A 15419-nucleotide genomic window follows, 5' to 3' on the forward strand; every position below is an offset into this window, starting at 1 on the left:
TGTCTATTGAAGGACGAGAGCATAAACTCTCTCTCTCTCTCACACTGACATGCACAGCAGTGAACACATTGCTGCAGGGGCAGCAGTGCTGTCGGTGTGCAGTTATAAAAAGGCTGACATTGTTTGGACTGTAACTGGACTCCTGCAGGCTGCAGGATGAGCTGCTCACAACCAACACAACTATTCTTAGATCTTTTGTCTGCCATCACACTGACGACATGTGGAAGGTCAAACGTGAGTGTCGCTCCGTTTTCACTGCATGCCTCTTTGTTTTTTCACACTGTAAACTAACTCAGTATTATGGTTGGTTATATTTGAGAGGTTTGTTTTCCTCTTCAGTTACCCAGATATGATACAGAAGTGTATGTGTCTGTCTTTTAACACAAGATTCTCATGTATCAGAGTACCAATCATGGGAAAGATTTGATTGATTTAATCTTTAAGTCAAACCTACAATTTCTATACTGTAAGTGATGATATGAAGTTTTTAATTTGAGATGAAGTTTAATCTGGCAAGAAAAAAAACGGAAATGTGGATCCTCAGTGATTCATTAATCTATATGAGCAGAAAACACTGGTAGTGGTAGATACATTTTAACCAGCAACATATTACTACACATTTTCACTACTGGACTGATTATTGTTGTTGTCTTGTCGCCCATCACTATTCACCACACAAAATTCATTTCTAAAGATTTCTTTATCAGAAGATTTTTTAGGATTGTTGCATCATATCATCAACTAATTGCTTGAATAAAAAAAATGGTAAAAGTTCATGTATGTAATGGACGTATATTAAAAGAAAGGCAAGTAAAAACATGTTTAACTGTGTTACGTCTTCACTTTTAGATTTCTAAAGGAGCTCTGTAAAGAGTTCTGATTTATTATATATGTTTAACATTTTGCTCTGCTGCAGCTCCAGTTGTGTTCCCTATGGAGGGGAGGTACCGGCCCATTTTAGAGGTAATCATTATGATCCAGTATGTTACAGTATGAGTCAGTAATCTGTTTTTATAGCTATAACGAGAGCTAAATGTACTAACAGTGACTGAGGGTTCTTGTGGTGTCGATCTTCTCTCTGAAATAAAGCACGTTCCTGAAGTTTAACTTCCATACTCTGAGACAACTCTGCTCCAGTGCAGCACTTAACGTCTTGCTAGTTAAGCTGAAACCTTTATGATTTTAACAAATTTTTTTTTTAACAATCACTTTGTGAGTACAGAAAAAACTTCATATTTACAAGTGTGGCAGCTTGAGCACTTTCATCAGTATAACTTAATTATGTCCTTATCCATAAAACTCCCCAATGCTTCCTCTTCTTAAAGGTAAGATGTGTAAGGCCACCTGATTCAAACAAATAGGGGGCAGCATATTAGCCCCCCTGCCCACACACACACACACACACACACACACACAAGCCACCCCACCACCATTACCACTCACTGAATATAACGTAAAGCTTACTGTTTACAGTGAATCTGTGCTATGGTGCAAGATATCAAAGTGCTACGGAGACATTAGAGCCAGCAGTAAATTACAAATGAGCTGCACAGATCAGAAAACAGTTGCATCACAGAGATAAATTACAACATAACTCTAAGTGACAACTAAACAGTTACACACATGTCTCTAGTGTAGCTGTCGATCATTAAATGTCACAGAACTCACTGATGGTAAAACAGCAGTTTTTCAACAACAACACAGTTCAATTACAACACAGTAATCCAGTAGAGACCTAATTTATTGATATATTTCAATATTGATCCAGCTTACTACGATGTACTACGATGCCAAATGGTTCATGCCAGCTTTCACATAGCTGGTACAAATCAGTGCAGTTCGTCAGATCAGCTGACATGAACAGCTGATGTCTCCCCACCAGCGTCTGCAGCCACAGCTGCTGCTCCAACAGCGTCCTGCTTTCCAAACAGGTGTTCTTTGGATGAACTGGCAACATATTGGGAGTCCACATGGTTACTTTCTGGCCTAAAAAATATTAAAACTTAATAAAGTGACATATTAACAGTCCTTCATTGAAAATTTCAACAGCATTCAGCTTGGCTTCTTCTTCCTCTTATGTTGGGGTTGGGCAGACTGGGACAGACTGGACGCTACGGTGACTCACTTTTGCCCCTGTGGTACAAAGTCGTATTACGAGACAGTATGGGCCGAAGCTAGCTGGTTAGCATGCTAACTTCAGTAGATATCTCTGCAACACAATACATATAGGTCTTCGACATAACGTCAAAACTGTTATTTCGTCACATTCTGTTGATAATTTTAGTTAATTTGGGAATGTTTTAAACTTAAAATTCTGGCCAATTCTTACACATTATACCTTTAAGTCAATCGGTGCATACCTGTCAACACTGGGCTTTGAAAACAAGGGAGATTTTCTGGGACTTTAACCGACCATCATTTTTTACATTTCGAGAAGGATTTCCTCTGTATCTATTGGTGAAACACGAACAGACGGTTGATGTGGGTTTTTTTGTGGCTTCTTGGGTGTGCTTATGTTTAACTGACCTAGCATGCTGATTAACATAATTTTTCCACCTCGACTAACAGTAAAGTCCAACCCACACATCTTGCAAAACACATAGTTGTTTCCTAACATGCTTTTTGTCAGGAATGGGAAAATAGTCCCCCAAGTGTTTAAATATATACACAGATTTTTATTTATTTTTTTGCTGGCGTCTTTCCTATTTCATTATCCATTTTTCATACTGTTTGCTGACTAAATGACCGTTGTGAACTCTCAAAAAGACGAAGAACAAGACAGGGACAAGGATGCTGCTTGCTGTATGCTGCCACCTGCTGGATGGGTGTGGGAATAGCAAAGATTTACTGGCAAGTCTATAGATCTAACCGAAACCACTTGATTGCGCCAAGTAGGGGTCTGCGTAACTGTAAAAATAACAAAAGGGAAATACAGGACATTTACAAGAGAAATTAGGGAACAGGAGCAAGGCGGGAGAGGGGGTGAAAATACGGGAGAAACCCGGGAAAGACATTAGAGTTGACAGGTCTAAATCTGTGCTGTGTAAACTAAATAGACTAACTCGGCTTTTTTGTCCAGTTGTAACAGCAATGTTCTGTGGGCTCATAGGATATGGTGTTCTCTAAAGTCCACTAAAAATGAAATATCTAATAAATAACAATATTGAATCATATATTTAAAACTTATTTTCTTAATATATGGACCATGTGATATGCTGCACTGTTGAGTCAGGTTATTTTCCAAGGCTGGATGTTTAGTTATTGGTATTATTATAAATGTCAAAAGAATTTAATTTGCCCCCACCAGTGATATTTTCAAAAAAGACAAACAGCAATGAATGATGGTAAATAGAGGTCAGTCACACAACAGTGACTCATCCTGACTAACAGCTCTTCCTGTCTCCTCTATGACAACTTCCTGTGTGCTTAGAGTTTGGTTCCCCCTGACCCCATGTCCCAGTTCCACCTGAAGAGAGGTTCCCCTGAGGAGGAGTTTCCTGATCTGGGCAGGAATTATACCTGGATGGGGCGGATCCTCACACCGGCCATGTACTGCCGGCAGTTCAATCGCTGCACCCAAAGTGGAGTCATCTTCGATGATGTCATCCGCCCGGGCCTCGAGGAACCAGGTGATGTCACTGTGATGTCAGCATGATGTCAGGGCAAAACTGGCTGTCAAAGAATTACAGGATGATTAAAATCAGGAAAAAAATAGATAAAAGGAAGTTGTAGACATTTAAGAAACGTTCAGTAATTATTTTAACTGTGTAAATTAAAGATTTAAATATATTATTGAAGATTTTGAGTTGTGGATGAAATGTAGGGCCTGTATTACTGTGGTAGTTACAAACATTGCTGATGTAAACATTAATAATCCCTGTTTTAGAGCAAACATTTGCTTTACATCTGGATATATTTTGGACAAAGTCAAATATAGTTCTCCCAGGAAGTGAAAATTATGGTGGATACTGCATGTAAATACAAAATATAATTAGTGCTGTTTTTCAAGCTGCTCTTCAGTCCACAAGAAAATTGACTACTGTTAATTGAAGTGAATAGGAAAATGCCAAACTTCACACTTGAAATCCAAAGTTAATATATTTTTCTTTGCAGTGATGTTTAACCTTTTAACATCCACCGGTTTGCCGGTGACCTGCTTAAGCCAGTTGTAAGTGGCTTAGCATCACACAGTAATGAATAAAAGCAATTGGTACAATTTGGCCACTTGGAGACATTCTGGAGAGGTTCACGGACTCCAGTGACACCACAAACTAAAAACTCCCTAGATCTAATAACTTTAGGTCTAGAGGTCTTGAATTTTATACAGGTGTGGTTGACAAGATGTAGAAGGTATGTGGTGATTTGCATAGTTCTAGCATAAAGCATGTCCTAGTTATTGTTATTCAAGTATGACTCACTATAGACGAGGACCAAAAACACTTTTTCAGGCATAATTGAACTGATGTAGTTTTGGTTGTGTTTCAGTCACATGCTAAATAAGCACATTTCCAGAAACTAGAAGATGTTACCTTTAAAATGAAGTCTAATACATGGCCTCACAGTTCTTCTGTTATAAGCTTTTCCATTTGGGTATGCCAAATCGGCGAAAATTCCAAAAAAAGGGTGGATGTTAAGAGGCTACGAAATTCTGGTGTTAGTCTGTCAGTTTTCCCAAGTGAGATATCCTGGCAGGCAAGGTTTCCCAAAAAATTACCAACGATAATGCTTCCCTTCAGAGGATGAACCTCATATATGTTAATGACCCCATGAACTCTCCTTTAAAAATTTACAATTTTAGCTCAACTAAGGTAAGAGTTTTTTGTTTTTAGAGTTTCCACCAGACTTCAGTGAGTAATAAGTAATATTTGTGTGTGAAGGTGATTGGTTGTGTCCTATGTCCGTTGGGTGTGTTGCGGGTGACGCCCAGTCCTACATCCTGTTCTGTGACTTCTTCGACCGAATCATCGAGGCGTATCACGGCCAAAAGGTCACCAGCCAGACGCCAGAGAGCGACTTCAACTACGACAACTTAAAGGTAGCGGTCAGACCACTGAGAGTTTACTAATGTTGGTTAATGAGTAATCATCGTTAATAATAAACCCCTGAAAACCTCCCTGTGGATTCACAGCAAACGTAAAAAAAAAAAAAAACAACAGCTGAACTGGAGTAACTTGCATGGTCTCGATGTTTCACCAGGTTTTGTGCAAGTTCAACTTCAATGAATGTTTCAGATATGCTGATCACATCCAGTGATATTCTGGCACTAACAAGTGTTTTTTTGTATGCAGCATATTGAACGCAAAGTGGCAAATTCTCTGTATCTCGTTAAAAAAGCCTAAACTTCAATTATATGGGGATTAGACAGTAAAAAAAAATCCAATGAAAAAATGTAAAAATTAAGAAAACAGGTACGGTTATGGCCATATCCTGTGCAGACCTGGAAACCTTGGATGAATTTTTTGAATATCATTTTAGTGACCTGAATGCGTCGCTAAATCACTGCTGTTCGCACAATGAATTATTGTACATAATGTGCATACATGCAGCAGTAAAACAGACAAAAAAGTGAGGGAAGCACTCATGTGAAACTGCTTGATACCATAACATTGTTTACAAAATATCTGCAGACACCAATACTCTTAGTTGATCATTTATGCCTGTTTGTCCATTTGTCTTTCACCTACCTAAACACAGATTACCAAGGAACACAGTTTCACTCAGGCTAAACTAACCTACCGCTACTGCTGCATTTATATAGTTTCTATTGTTTACACCTCCACAATAATAAAACTTTAAGGCAATTTAATTTATAAAATATGATTTTCAGCTAATTTGAAAAGAAGATGACAGTGTAGCTGTAAAACCCAAACCGGCTCAAACAGAATATTCTGTGGCTATGGTGAGATAAATATTTTAGAGCTGGTTAATACAACTGTTATATATTATAGGAATGATATTACTTAATGTTATGATGACCTAACAACAATACAGGCTGAATATGAACATGGCTATTGAAAGTGTGGAAGCAATCACATCCCTCCTTACATACTGTACTTAATTTGCAATAGGGGATGTTTCCTTTCCTTGAAATTTCCTAGAGTAGGCTAAGTTATAGACTACACAGTGCCAACACACACACACACACACACACACACATACACAGGTTACTACTTGTGTGGACGTGTAACGTTAGCTAGCGGGTTAGCTAGCTATTGAATCACAAGCATTTGCGGTTAGAATGCCTGTTTTGTTAGTCAAATGTATATCAAACCTGTGAGTGCTATAGCTCATTTTGTTGAGAAAAATTAGGACTTTCCAGTCAATATAATCATAAAAGCAAGCAAACATATCTGAGAGCAAGGGAGGTGAAATAGGAATACACAGGCTGTAACAAGTTGGGAGGCTTCCTGCAGCAACTTCTAGGTCCACACAGTGTGGCAAGACTGACATTAAAAGCTGTTGTACAAGGTAAACCATCATTGGTCATTTTTTATTGGTAGAGAGCTTATTGGTAAAAGAAACAATCATCACAGCTTAATGTGTTGATTGGCTCTGTAAATGTTTTTTATTCATTACTTAGGTGTAAAAAAAAGAAACAAATGGCCTCTTTTTGTGTACCTTAAACTAATAACTGGTAAAAGTAATACCAGTGTACTTTGATGTCAAAATGCATGCCTGCTACGCAAAATGCATACAGGTTGGCAGGCCTACTTGTGTTTAACCAGGCTTCTAGAACGTTTAACACAAGAATTAGAAGAAATTGACACCTCATTTTGTTCAATGCTGGCAACACTTTAGCTTCCACTACCACTATAATTATAAAGATTCATCAGAAATCTGACATACCTATTAAAACTCTGTTTGTGTGAGTGTTTAGGGGGGTAATGACTTGGACAGGTCATACGCTGTGCGCTGTGAGGTGAGTGTTGTTCGAGGTATTGAGGACTTCAGCTTCCCGACACACTGCAGCCGAGGAGAGCGCAGACAGCTCCTCACACTGGCCAGGAGAGGTACTACATGCCTGTCTACCACTAAGTCTACGTTCACATGACATGATGAAGTAGCCCAAATCAGAGTTTTTTGCCTTAAAGTGACTCAGATCAGACTTTTTCATGTTAGAGCTGGGCCACTTGAATATGTGGTTTAGGGTCTGATTCATATCTTCGATCTCTGGATAAGCGACCCCTGTCAGAATGCTCAGATGAGAGTTTATGAGTTTTTTCTAAAGAGGACCTATTATGCTCATTTTCAGCTCTATATTTTTATTCTCCACTAGACTCCACTAGAGTAGCTTTGCATGATTCACAGCTCAAAAAACTTATCCCGTCTCTTTCAGTCAATCAAAGTTGTGTTAAGTTACCACTGATGCAAACCCAACATTTCCTGCTTGACTGTGTCATATTAAAAACTTTTAAATGATTAAATAACGTGAAACTGTTATTGTGAAGAATTTATAGGAGATGAAACATGTTCCTCACTGAATTAGCAGAGCTTCATTAGCAGCACTAAAAACGGTCGACGGTCCTTGTTGTAACCAGTTGATGTCAGCCCGAGCTGAAAGTAAAAATAACCGTTGGAAACTGAGCGTTCAGAGCAGTCTGAAGCCGGTGCTTTTTGCTCACAGGGATTACTGCTACACACGTTTAGCTCATTATTTGAAACTTTGGCCTTATTTAATATGGACATCCGACATTGTAACATTTGATATATGACTGAAAATAAGGAAAAGCATAATAGGGCCCCTTTAACGTCTTACTTCTCTGCACATATTGCCTGTCTTCATCATTCAGTGTCGTCATCCCACAAAGTTAAAACGTCATGTTGAACAGTTGCACTCTGTTGATGAATGAACTACACAAGAGGACGCCACATTGAAAAAACAATTAACAAAATGTGAAAATACACCACACTGGGCTGAGTGAAGGGACACTTAACCCAGAATTAAAATGACAAAGTAAGCCACTAACCAGTTGAGGTGAACCAGTTGACCAGTATCTTTTTGCTCTTAGCTCTGCAGAGGCTGCAGGAGGAGGAGCTGCCAGGCCACCTCCTCTTACTGGAGGAGCTCAACCAGGAGCAGCAGAGGGAGCTGAACATGAACCTGGACCATCCTTCTTCCTCCCAGCTCCGCACCGGTGTGGCCCGGGACTGGCCTGATGCCAGGGCAGTCTGGTCAGTCTGGTTACTGCCCATGAGTCTTTCATAGCTTGAATGGATAGATGGGAGTAAAACCAAAGCCATTAATCGTAAGGTTGGTGGTTTTATCCTAGCTCCTTCTGTCCACATGTTAAACTGTCCTTAAGAAAGACAAGGAACCCCAGAGTGCTCCAGATATTTGATGGACAAAAGCAACTGTCAAATGAAAACTATGGCCACCACACATTCAGACCAATGATTGGAAACTTGGACACCAATGATTCAAATTTTTGATGAAGACCCTAAATGTCGCACTGAACAAGAGCAAAAGCCAAAAATAGCAGGTGGTGTTTAAGGGGAGATTACATTTATTAATACTGACTGAATGTCTGATAACATTCTCTTGTCAACCATGTAATGTCACACTATTCCTTGTTGCAGGGTGAGTAAAGATGGCAGCCTAGTGGTCTGGGTCAACATGGAGGACCACCTCAGACTGGTGTCCATGCGAGACGACGCCAACATCGCCGAGGCATTTAAATGCATCTGCATCAACCTGCAGAAGGTCAGTGATGGGTCTGATCCTGAGAAAGGTTCATCAGCTCATAAGAGATCACTGCAAAGTTTTGACAAAGTTGATGTTTTCACTTGTAATACATTTCAGCCATAAATGTCTTCAGCCCCAAAAAGTTCAGATTTGGGAAGAAGAGTTGTGGTAGGCCGTGGTGAAATTCATCAGTTGTTGAGGGAATGTTCAATAAGGCTGAAGGAAATACTGTCTTCCAGGTGTTTGAAAGTTAAAAGCTACAAATTCAATTCAAATAGTTCCTGGCTCATCAAAAATACTATCTCAAACACTGGAGCTCATTAAAAAAGCAAAGGGTTCCTCCAGTGGGAAAGGGTGTTATGACCTTTGATCTTCAGAAGTTTTGAACCTCTGATCAGTTTGTTTCTGCATGTCCAGCTGGAAGAGTACTACAAAGCGCTCAGACACCCGTTCATCTGCAAACAGCAGCTGGGGTGGGTGACAAGCTCTCCAGCTGACGTGGGGACGGGTCTGAGGATCACCGTCCACCTCAAGCTGCAACACCTTCCCAAACACAAACGCCTGCAGGACGTCCTGAAGAGGCTGAGGATCCGCATGGACAAAACAGGTACTGAGGGCAGACCTCCCACTGATGGTAGATACAATTTGTCTGCAGCTTCATATTAGCTTCAGATAAACTTTTAAATACATCTATTATATTGTGAGTGCATTATGAAGGGATCTTCTAATGGTCAGTATGAACTGTTGTTTTAAGACACACTTGAAAAATATGATTTCATATGAGCATCTTAAATATACAGGCAAAAATCAGAAAAAAGATCCACGCACTACCAGAGATCTTCGTCAGGAATTGACGAAGATCTCTGGTAGATCGAAACGTTGCTCAATTAAATTTGCTGGCAGCTACTGGTACAGTGTGCGCATCGTTTTTCTGATTTTTGCCTCTATGTGATTTTTGATCAAGCACCTGTGAAAGTTTTCTGGATGTGTGTACTCTGACCCTTCTCATCTTAAATATACAGGCAGAATTTAGTTGACATGTTAGAAAACCAGCTGTTAGATTTGGTATCTCAAGGATGTTCGACCTGTCAGATGTTGTTGGCATCAAAACTGTGCCCTTCCTGACACTCATTCAGCATAACACAAACCTGAAATACTTTGACTTCAGAAGTCAACAAAAGACAACAGTTCTGGGTTAAAACTTACCTTTTCATCTCCCAGAAACCCCTGCTCTGTACTGTGTGAGCAACATTGCGACGTTCGGCCCGAGCGAGGTAGAACTGACTCAGCTGGTGGTGGACGGGGTCAAACTGCTAATCACCATGGAGACGAGACTGGAGGGCAACCAAGACATCGATGAGCTTGTTCCTACGCAGAAGTAGATCTGGAGGAGGAGGAGAAGGAATGAACTGTCCAATCAGAGAGAAGTGTGTGACTCAGTCCATCATACAGCAGACACCAAGACTCTGTTGCCTGAATTAATTGTTTCAAACAAGTTGTAAAACCTGTGTAAATCAAATAAAGAGTGATTTACACGTCTGTTTCTTTCTGACATCATTGATTCTGACATAACAGTCGAACACAGCTCATTGCTCTGCTTTAACTATTTTACATGTGATCTTGCATATATTTGTGGCCTCGTTCTATAAGCAGTGTGTTGTCGGGGTCACATTTCACATGTCTATGAGTTGTTAACAGCTCCACCAAATAGTGATTTTTCCTTCTAAACTTCTCACATGCTTTCATTTCAATAAATGTTCAAATGATCCAATATTTCAGCAAAAATCAAAGATTAGAGAAAAAGTCCAAAAACTGAAAACAGATTTGTGTATCAGAACTTTGTTTTTTCTTCTTCCCTCTCCCATTAATCATCTCACCACCCCTCAGATTTATCTGCTGACCCTTTGGAGGGGCCCGACCCCTAGGTTGGGAACCACTGGACTAAACTAGCTAACTGTATATAAAGTAGTGTAAACTAGCTCCACCTCCAGCAGCTACAACAGTAACATGCTGCTCTAACACTGATGCTTCACTATTAATAATCTAATGATGTCATATATAATAATATATCAGTCAGAGGGACCAAACCACTACTTTTACTGCAATACTTTAACTACATCAAGCTCATAATACTTATGTACTTTTACTGCAATACTTTAACTGCATCAAGCTCATAATACTTATGTACTTTTACTGCAATACTTTAACTACATCAAGCTCATAATACTTATGTACTTTTACTGCAATACTTTAACTACATCAAGCTCATAATACTTATGTACTTTTACTGCAATACTTTAACTACATCAAGCTCATAATACTTATGTACTTTTACTGCAATACTTTATCTACATCAAGCTCATAATACTTATGATTAAATACTTTTACTGTAGTAGGATTGTATGCAGGACTTTTACTTGTAATGGAGTATTTTTACATTGCTGTATTGGTACTTTTACTCAAGTAAAGGATCTGAGTACTTCTTCCACTGCTGGTTTAAAGCTAAACCTCTTTCCAAATTCTGCTTAGCATGTTAGCTAATTAGCAACTAGCAATTTACAATCTGCATTAAGCATATTAACTAAACATTTTGTAGCTCATAATAAACATGATCAGACCAGTACCTATACATGTGTAGAATATGTCTGCTCACCTAGCAGGTGAATATTACTAACACTGTTTTCAGAGTTGCTAATGTTAGCTTAGCTCAGACCTTTCTGCCACAATCTGTGTTTGCCCCAGAATCATGCCGCCTCCTGAACTACTACTGTTTTTTTCTCCCCCAACTTTATTTGTTTTGTACAAAATTATACAAAACGTGAAGGATAAACAAGAAAAAGTGGTACATACAGCGGGGAGGATGGGATAAGACTAAAGATGTATTATAATACATCCATGGGTAAGACCCCCACCTCTGGTGCCCAACAAATGCCAGTAAAGTTGATGTGTATGTGTTGCCTATGTTCAGTAAAGCTCCCCTCTGTAAATGCCCATCTTGCTTTCTTCTGTTTTGGAAATCTGCACATCAACAGATTTCAATTTTTAAATTCAGATCTAATTTTTCCTTGTTGTTTTTGAAGGATCTGCGTTTTTTAAGGAAAAAACAGAAAAACAGTTTGATCATCCAATTAGGATTTATGTGAAGAACTATTTATCAGGCTGGAGCAAAATATAAAATTAATTTTTATGATAATTATAAAAATGTAAAAAATTCACTCCTGGGGCAAGATGCCCCAGGGGAACCTTCCCTGACCCCCATATTTTTTGGTGCAATCTGATGTTTGTTGATGTGTAAAAATTAATAAAAGACATCAAGATCTCTGGAAAAACTAAGACACGCACTATGTTTAAATGAAAGGATATAAAATCAACTCATCCTCTGATAATGCTACAAGCTTATTTGCTTATAGCAAAACCTTAGCTAACTACAATTAGAAAAAATGATTAGTGACGAATATACCTACAGTCTACAAAAGTTTAGTCATTGACCAATGTCTTTAATACATAGAGATGTTGACCAAATTGAACAATTTGTTGAAACAGGATTCTTCACGCATTTTCCAGCAAAAAGCAGCTGAATCAGGTGTTTCTCAGTAGGAGGACAGCTGACTTTAAATAACAGAGGACAGGGGCACACTGCTAAATTTGCAGCCTTTAATTTTGATGTCTTCATCTGACTCTGATGAAGACATACTCTGACTCTAATGAAGACACAGTAGTGTGCAAACAAACTATAACTTGGATTTACAACTAGGAGGCTGAGGTGTGATTTTATTCCACCTTGTGAACCTTTACAGTCCCAACATGGTGCCCTCATTGCTACACCACATTAATGGAAATTTAGTTATTTTTAATTTATAAATTTGTTGCAGTTTGCAATGACACAGTGTACCATTTTTATTTAGCTGAATCTCAGGGAGATATCCTCGCTGTTAAAATGTCCTGATTTGACTATCATTAAAAGTAGGAAGCTGAAGTGTCAGTGCTGGTGGTGGTGAATGGGTACAGATGTTTTTGACTTCATGGCATCTGATTCTTGTCCCATCTCATACAAGTTATAAGCCTCAACATTTTATAACCAAGAACCCATTCTTACCTTCACCAAGTGGTTTTTAATCTAACAACCTTAAAGGATAAGTTCACAGAGTTTCAAGTGTGTCTTAAAACAACAGTCAGGTGTCCATATGAAAAATGAAGGAGGTTTTCCTCATTGTAATCATTCTTCCTGTTCATACTGGCTATTGAAAGATAGAAAAAGTAGATATGAAGCTTCTATTCAGCTTCAGCAGTCTGAGTTAGTCATATCAAGTGGATATCTGACACATTTACAGTCTTTTTAGCATCAAATTCCCTCTTTGTGTTTCCTCAAGACAGTGTTTCCCTGTTGAGCTGCAGGTGGAAGTATAGTAACAAAAAGAGGGACTTTGGCACTAAAAGGACTGTAACGTTGAAAGATATCTACTTGATTTGACTCATTTGGACGCTGAAGCATTTTTGCACAGAGGGAGGACTGTGGATTTTGTCCTCCATCACTTCCATTGTAAGGTCATTATGAAGGGATCTTCTGATGGTCAGTATGAACAGGAGGAATGATTACAGCAAGAAAAACAGCTTTAATGCTCATTTGGGCTCCTGAACATTGTTTTAAGACATACTTAAGAAATTGTGAACTCATCCTTTAACAACACTTTTTGGCATTTCACTTATAGGCAGATTGGAGATTTTTTTCCTGCCATTTCTTTGATATTTTGGTACATTTGTGGATGTGGGAAAGCTGCAGTTCAACTGCAGTGAGTTCAGAGATCCATCACAAAAAGCTAGTTTGGGTTTGACTTGAACTCGATGGTGCAGTTCTCCTGACGACCTGCTGCAGGCCGACAGTGAAAGCTCAGTGAAGTCATTATTTCAACACATTATTGACATCTGTCATCGTGCACAGTAGGAACACTAAGTATGAGTTTAGACCTGACATAATGAAAACAAACACACACTTCGACTCAGGTTCAGGTTCTACTGTAGAAATAATCAACATAAAAATGAAAAAGCTGTGATCACAAAATGACTCATGTTCAAAGTCTTTCAGTTCTGTGGTTTTTATTTAAAATGAATCTATCATGGCTACACCAGACTTCTGCTACTTTCCTGTTGGCAATGAGTCTGAGAAATCAAGTCACATGGTGCAAGTTACTCTCTGAAAGCTGAGGCAAGGGGTATTTTCAAGTAAGAGGCTCACGATTAGTCTTTCCCACGTCACATGAACTCATCCTTCTCAGACAAGGGTTTAAAATGTGCATTGTTTGTTCCCTTCCTGGTTTCAAGTGCTACAACATACCAAAGTGTTCCCAGCTCCTGTAATGATGGAGAACCATTGAACCCTCAGAACCTCAACAAACAAGTAGAGCTGTACCACTGTTAGTGGTTCTGCATACAGCCAAAAATTCTAAATATACAGAAAAAATAAAAAAATACACAAACTGCTCATTTCCTCTGGTACAATTGAATGCATCAGAAATACAAAGCAGCATATTTAGAAGGCATAAAGTGGTGGAGTAGAGTTTTATCTACCAGGAAACAGGATCAAAAGGCCAATTTTGATCCTGTTTCTTAAGTATAAGTTTGGTGATAAATCTGGTGATACTCTAGTGATTTTCTATATTTTTCCTCTTGTCAACAAATCTCATGTTTGGATCTAAACCAACAATGAACTGATCTACTAACAAGTATCGTGTGTGTAAAAGCCTGATATATCTTATTCCTCTGTGCCGTAGACCTCCGTTGTCCAAAAACTGTTAAAAACATGTCAGTGAGCCACAACGCTGCACTGGGTGACATGTTCCTTCACCAGCATGAACACACACACTGTAGTTTATTTTGGTTCAATTTCACACACCGTCCTGCTGCCAGAAATACTCACTAGAGCACCGAATGTGGATTCATCTGCCGCTGAAAATAGTCCCCAACAAGGAAAATACTGAACCGTTTTAAACATGAAACTATAAATTTGTGAAGTCATATTGATGATTTCAGTGGGAACCAATAGGGTTTGGGCTGAGAGCTACAGACAGAGTAGGAAAGTCAGAGAGATGGACTAACACATTGTTGGTCTTTTCATGAGATTTGCTGACGCAAAGAAAAATACAAAAAAATACCAGATTTAAGTTTGAACAGGGATCACATGAATGGAAAACAATCTGCTTTACTGAACTTTAAGAAAAGAATGATGGAAAAATAATTTCAGTGGAGGAAAACAACCAAATATAAACAGATTCTGTATACAAACAGAAATTAATTAATTCTGTACCTGCACATATTCACCTGTACAGGCTCGTTTTATACAGCAAAAATAACAATAACTAAAAAAAACACATTCTATTGTGTCAGCTGTACATGTGGAAAGAGATTTACAGAGCTTTAGTTTGTGTTTGAACCACCTGAAATGGTTGTTGAACAATGACATCATTACTAAGAGCTCAAATATTATTGCAATAGTATTAACATCAGCCAGTAGGGGAGCAAAGGGAGATCAAAGGTCAAAAATTTCTCCATTGATACAACCAACAGTGAGGATGTTGTCACTACCTGATTGTTAATTACACTTAATGACACTAAACTCTGTGAGCTCACAAATAAAGTGACAGTAAAAGTGGATGTTTGCTGCACATTAAGAAATGGTTCATATGGTAAATGATGAGCGCGTTCACATGCACACAAGTATCCTGGTTATGATCAGCTTTTT

At 38.8% G+C, this 15419-nt stretch overlaps 1 protein-coding gene across 1 annotated transcript; it reads left to right on the forward strand.

Annotated features, from left to right (window-relative positions):
• The first annotated feature begins 85 nt into the window (after positions 1-85).
• zgc:172076 lies at positions 86-10222 on the forward strand. The gene is made up of 9 exons (XM_044343731.1): positions 86-234; positions 917-963; positions 3431-3629; positions 4878-5035; positions 6878-7010; positions 8010-8172; positions 8578-8701; positions 9101-9290; positions 9905-10222. Exons 1-9 carry the CDS (start codon positions 219-221, stop codon positions 10063-10065), a joined length of 1191 nt encoding a protein of 396 aa, XP_044199666.1. The 5' UTR covers positions 86-218; the 3' UTR covers positions 10066-10222.
• The last annotated feature ends 5197 nt before the right edge of the window (positions 10223-15419 follow it).

This window comes from Thunnus albacares, chromosome 3 (assembly GCF_914725855.1).
Source record: "Thunnus albacares chromosome 3, fThuAlb1.1, whole genome shotgun sequence".
Lineage (NCBI taxonomy): Eukaryota > Metazoa > Chordata > Actinopteri > Scombriformes > Scombridae > Thunnus > Thunnus albacares.

What these genes read in the sequence shown, in the direction of transcription:
- zgc:172076 (XM_044343731.1), top strand. An exon ending in CCCGGGCCTCGAGGAACCAG is followed by an intron (nt 3,630 to 4,877) that starts GTGATGTCACTG and finishes TTGTGTGTGAAG; the next exon opens with GTGATTGGTTGTGTCCTATG. An exon ending in CCTGATGCCAGGGCAGTCTG is followed by an intron (nt 8,173 to 8,577) that starts GTCAGTCTGGTT and finishes TCCTTGTTGCAG; the next exon opens with GGTGAGTAAAGATGGCAGCC.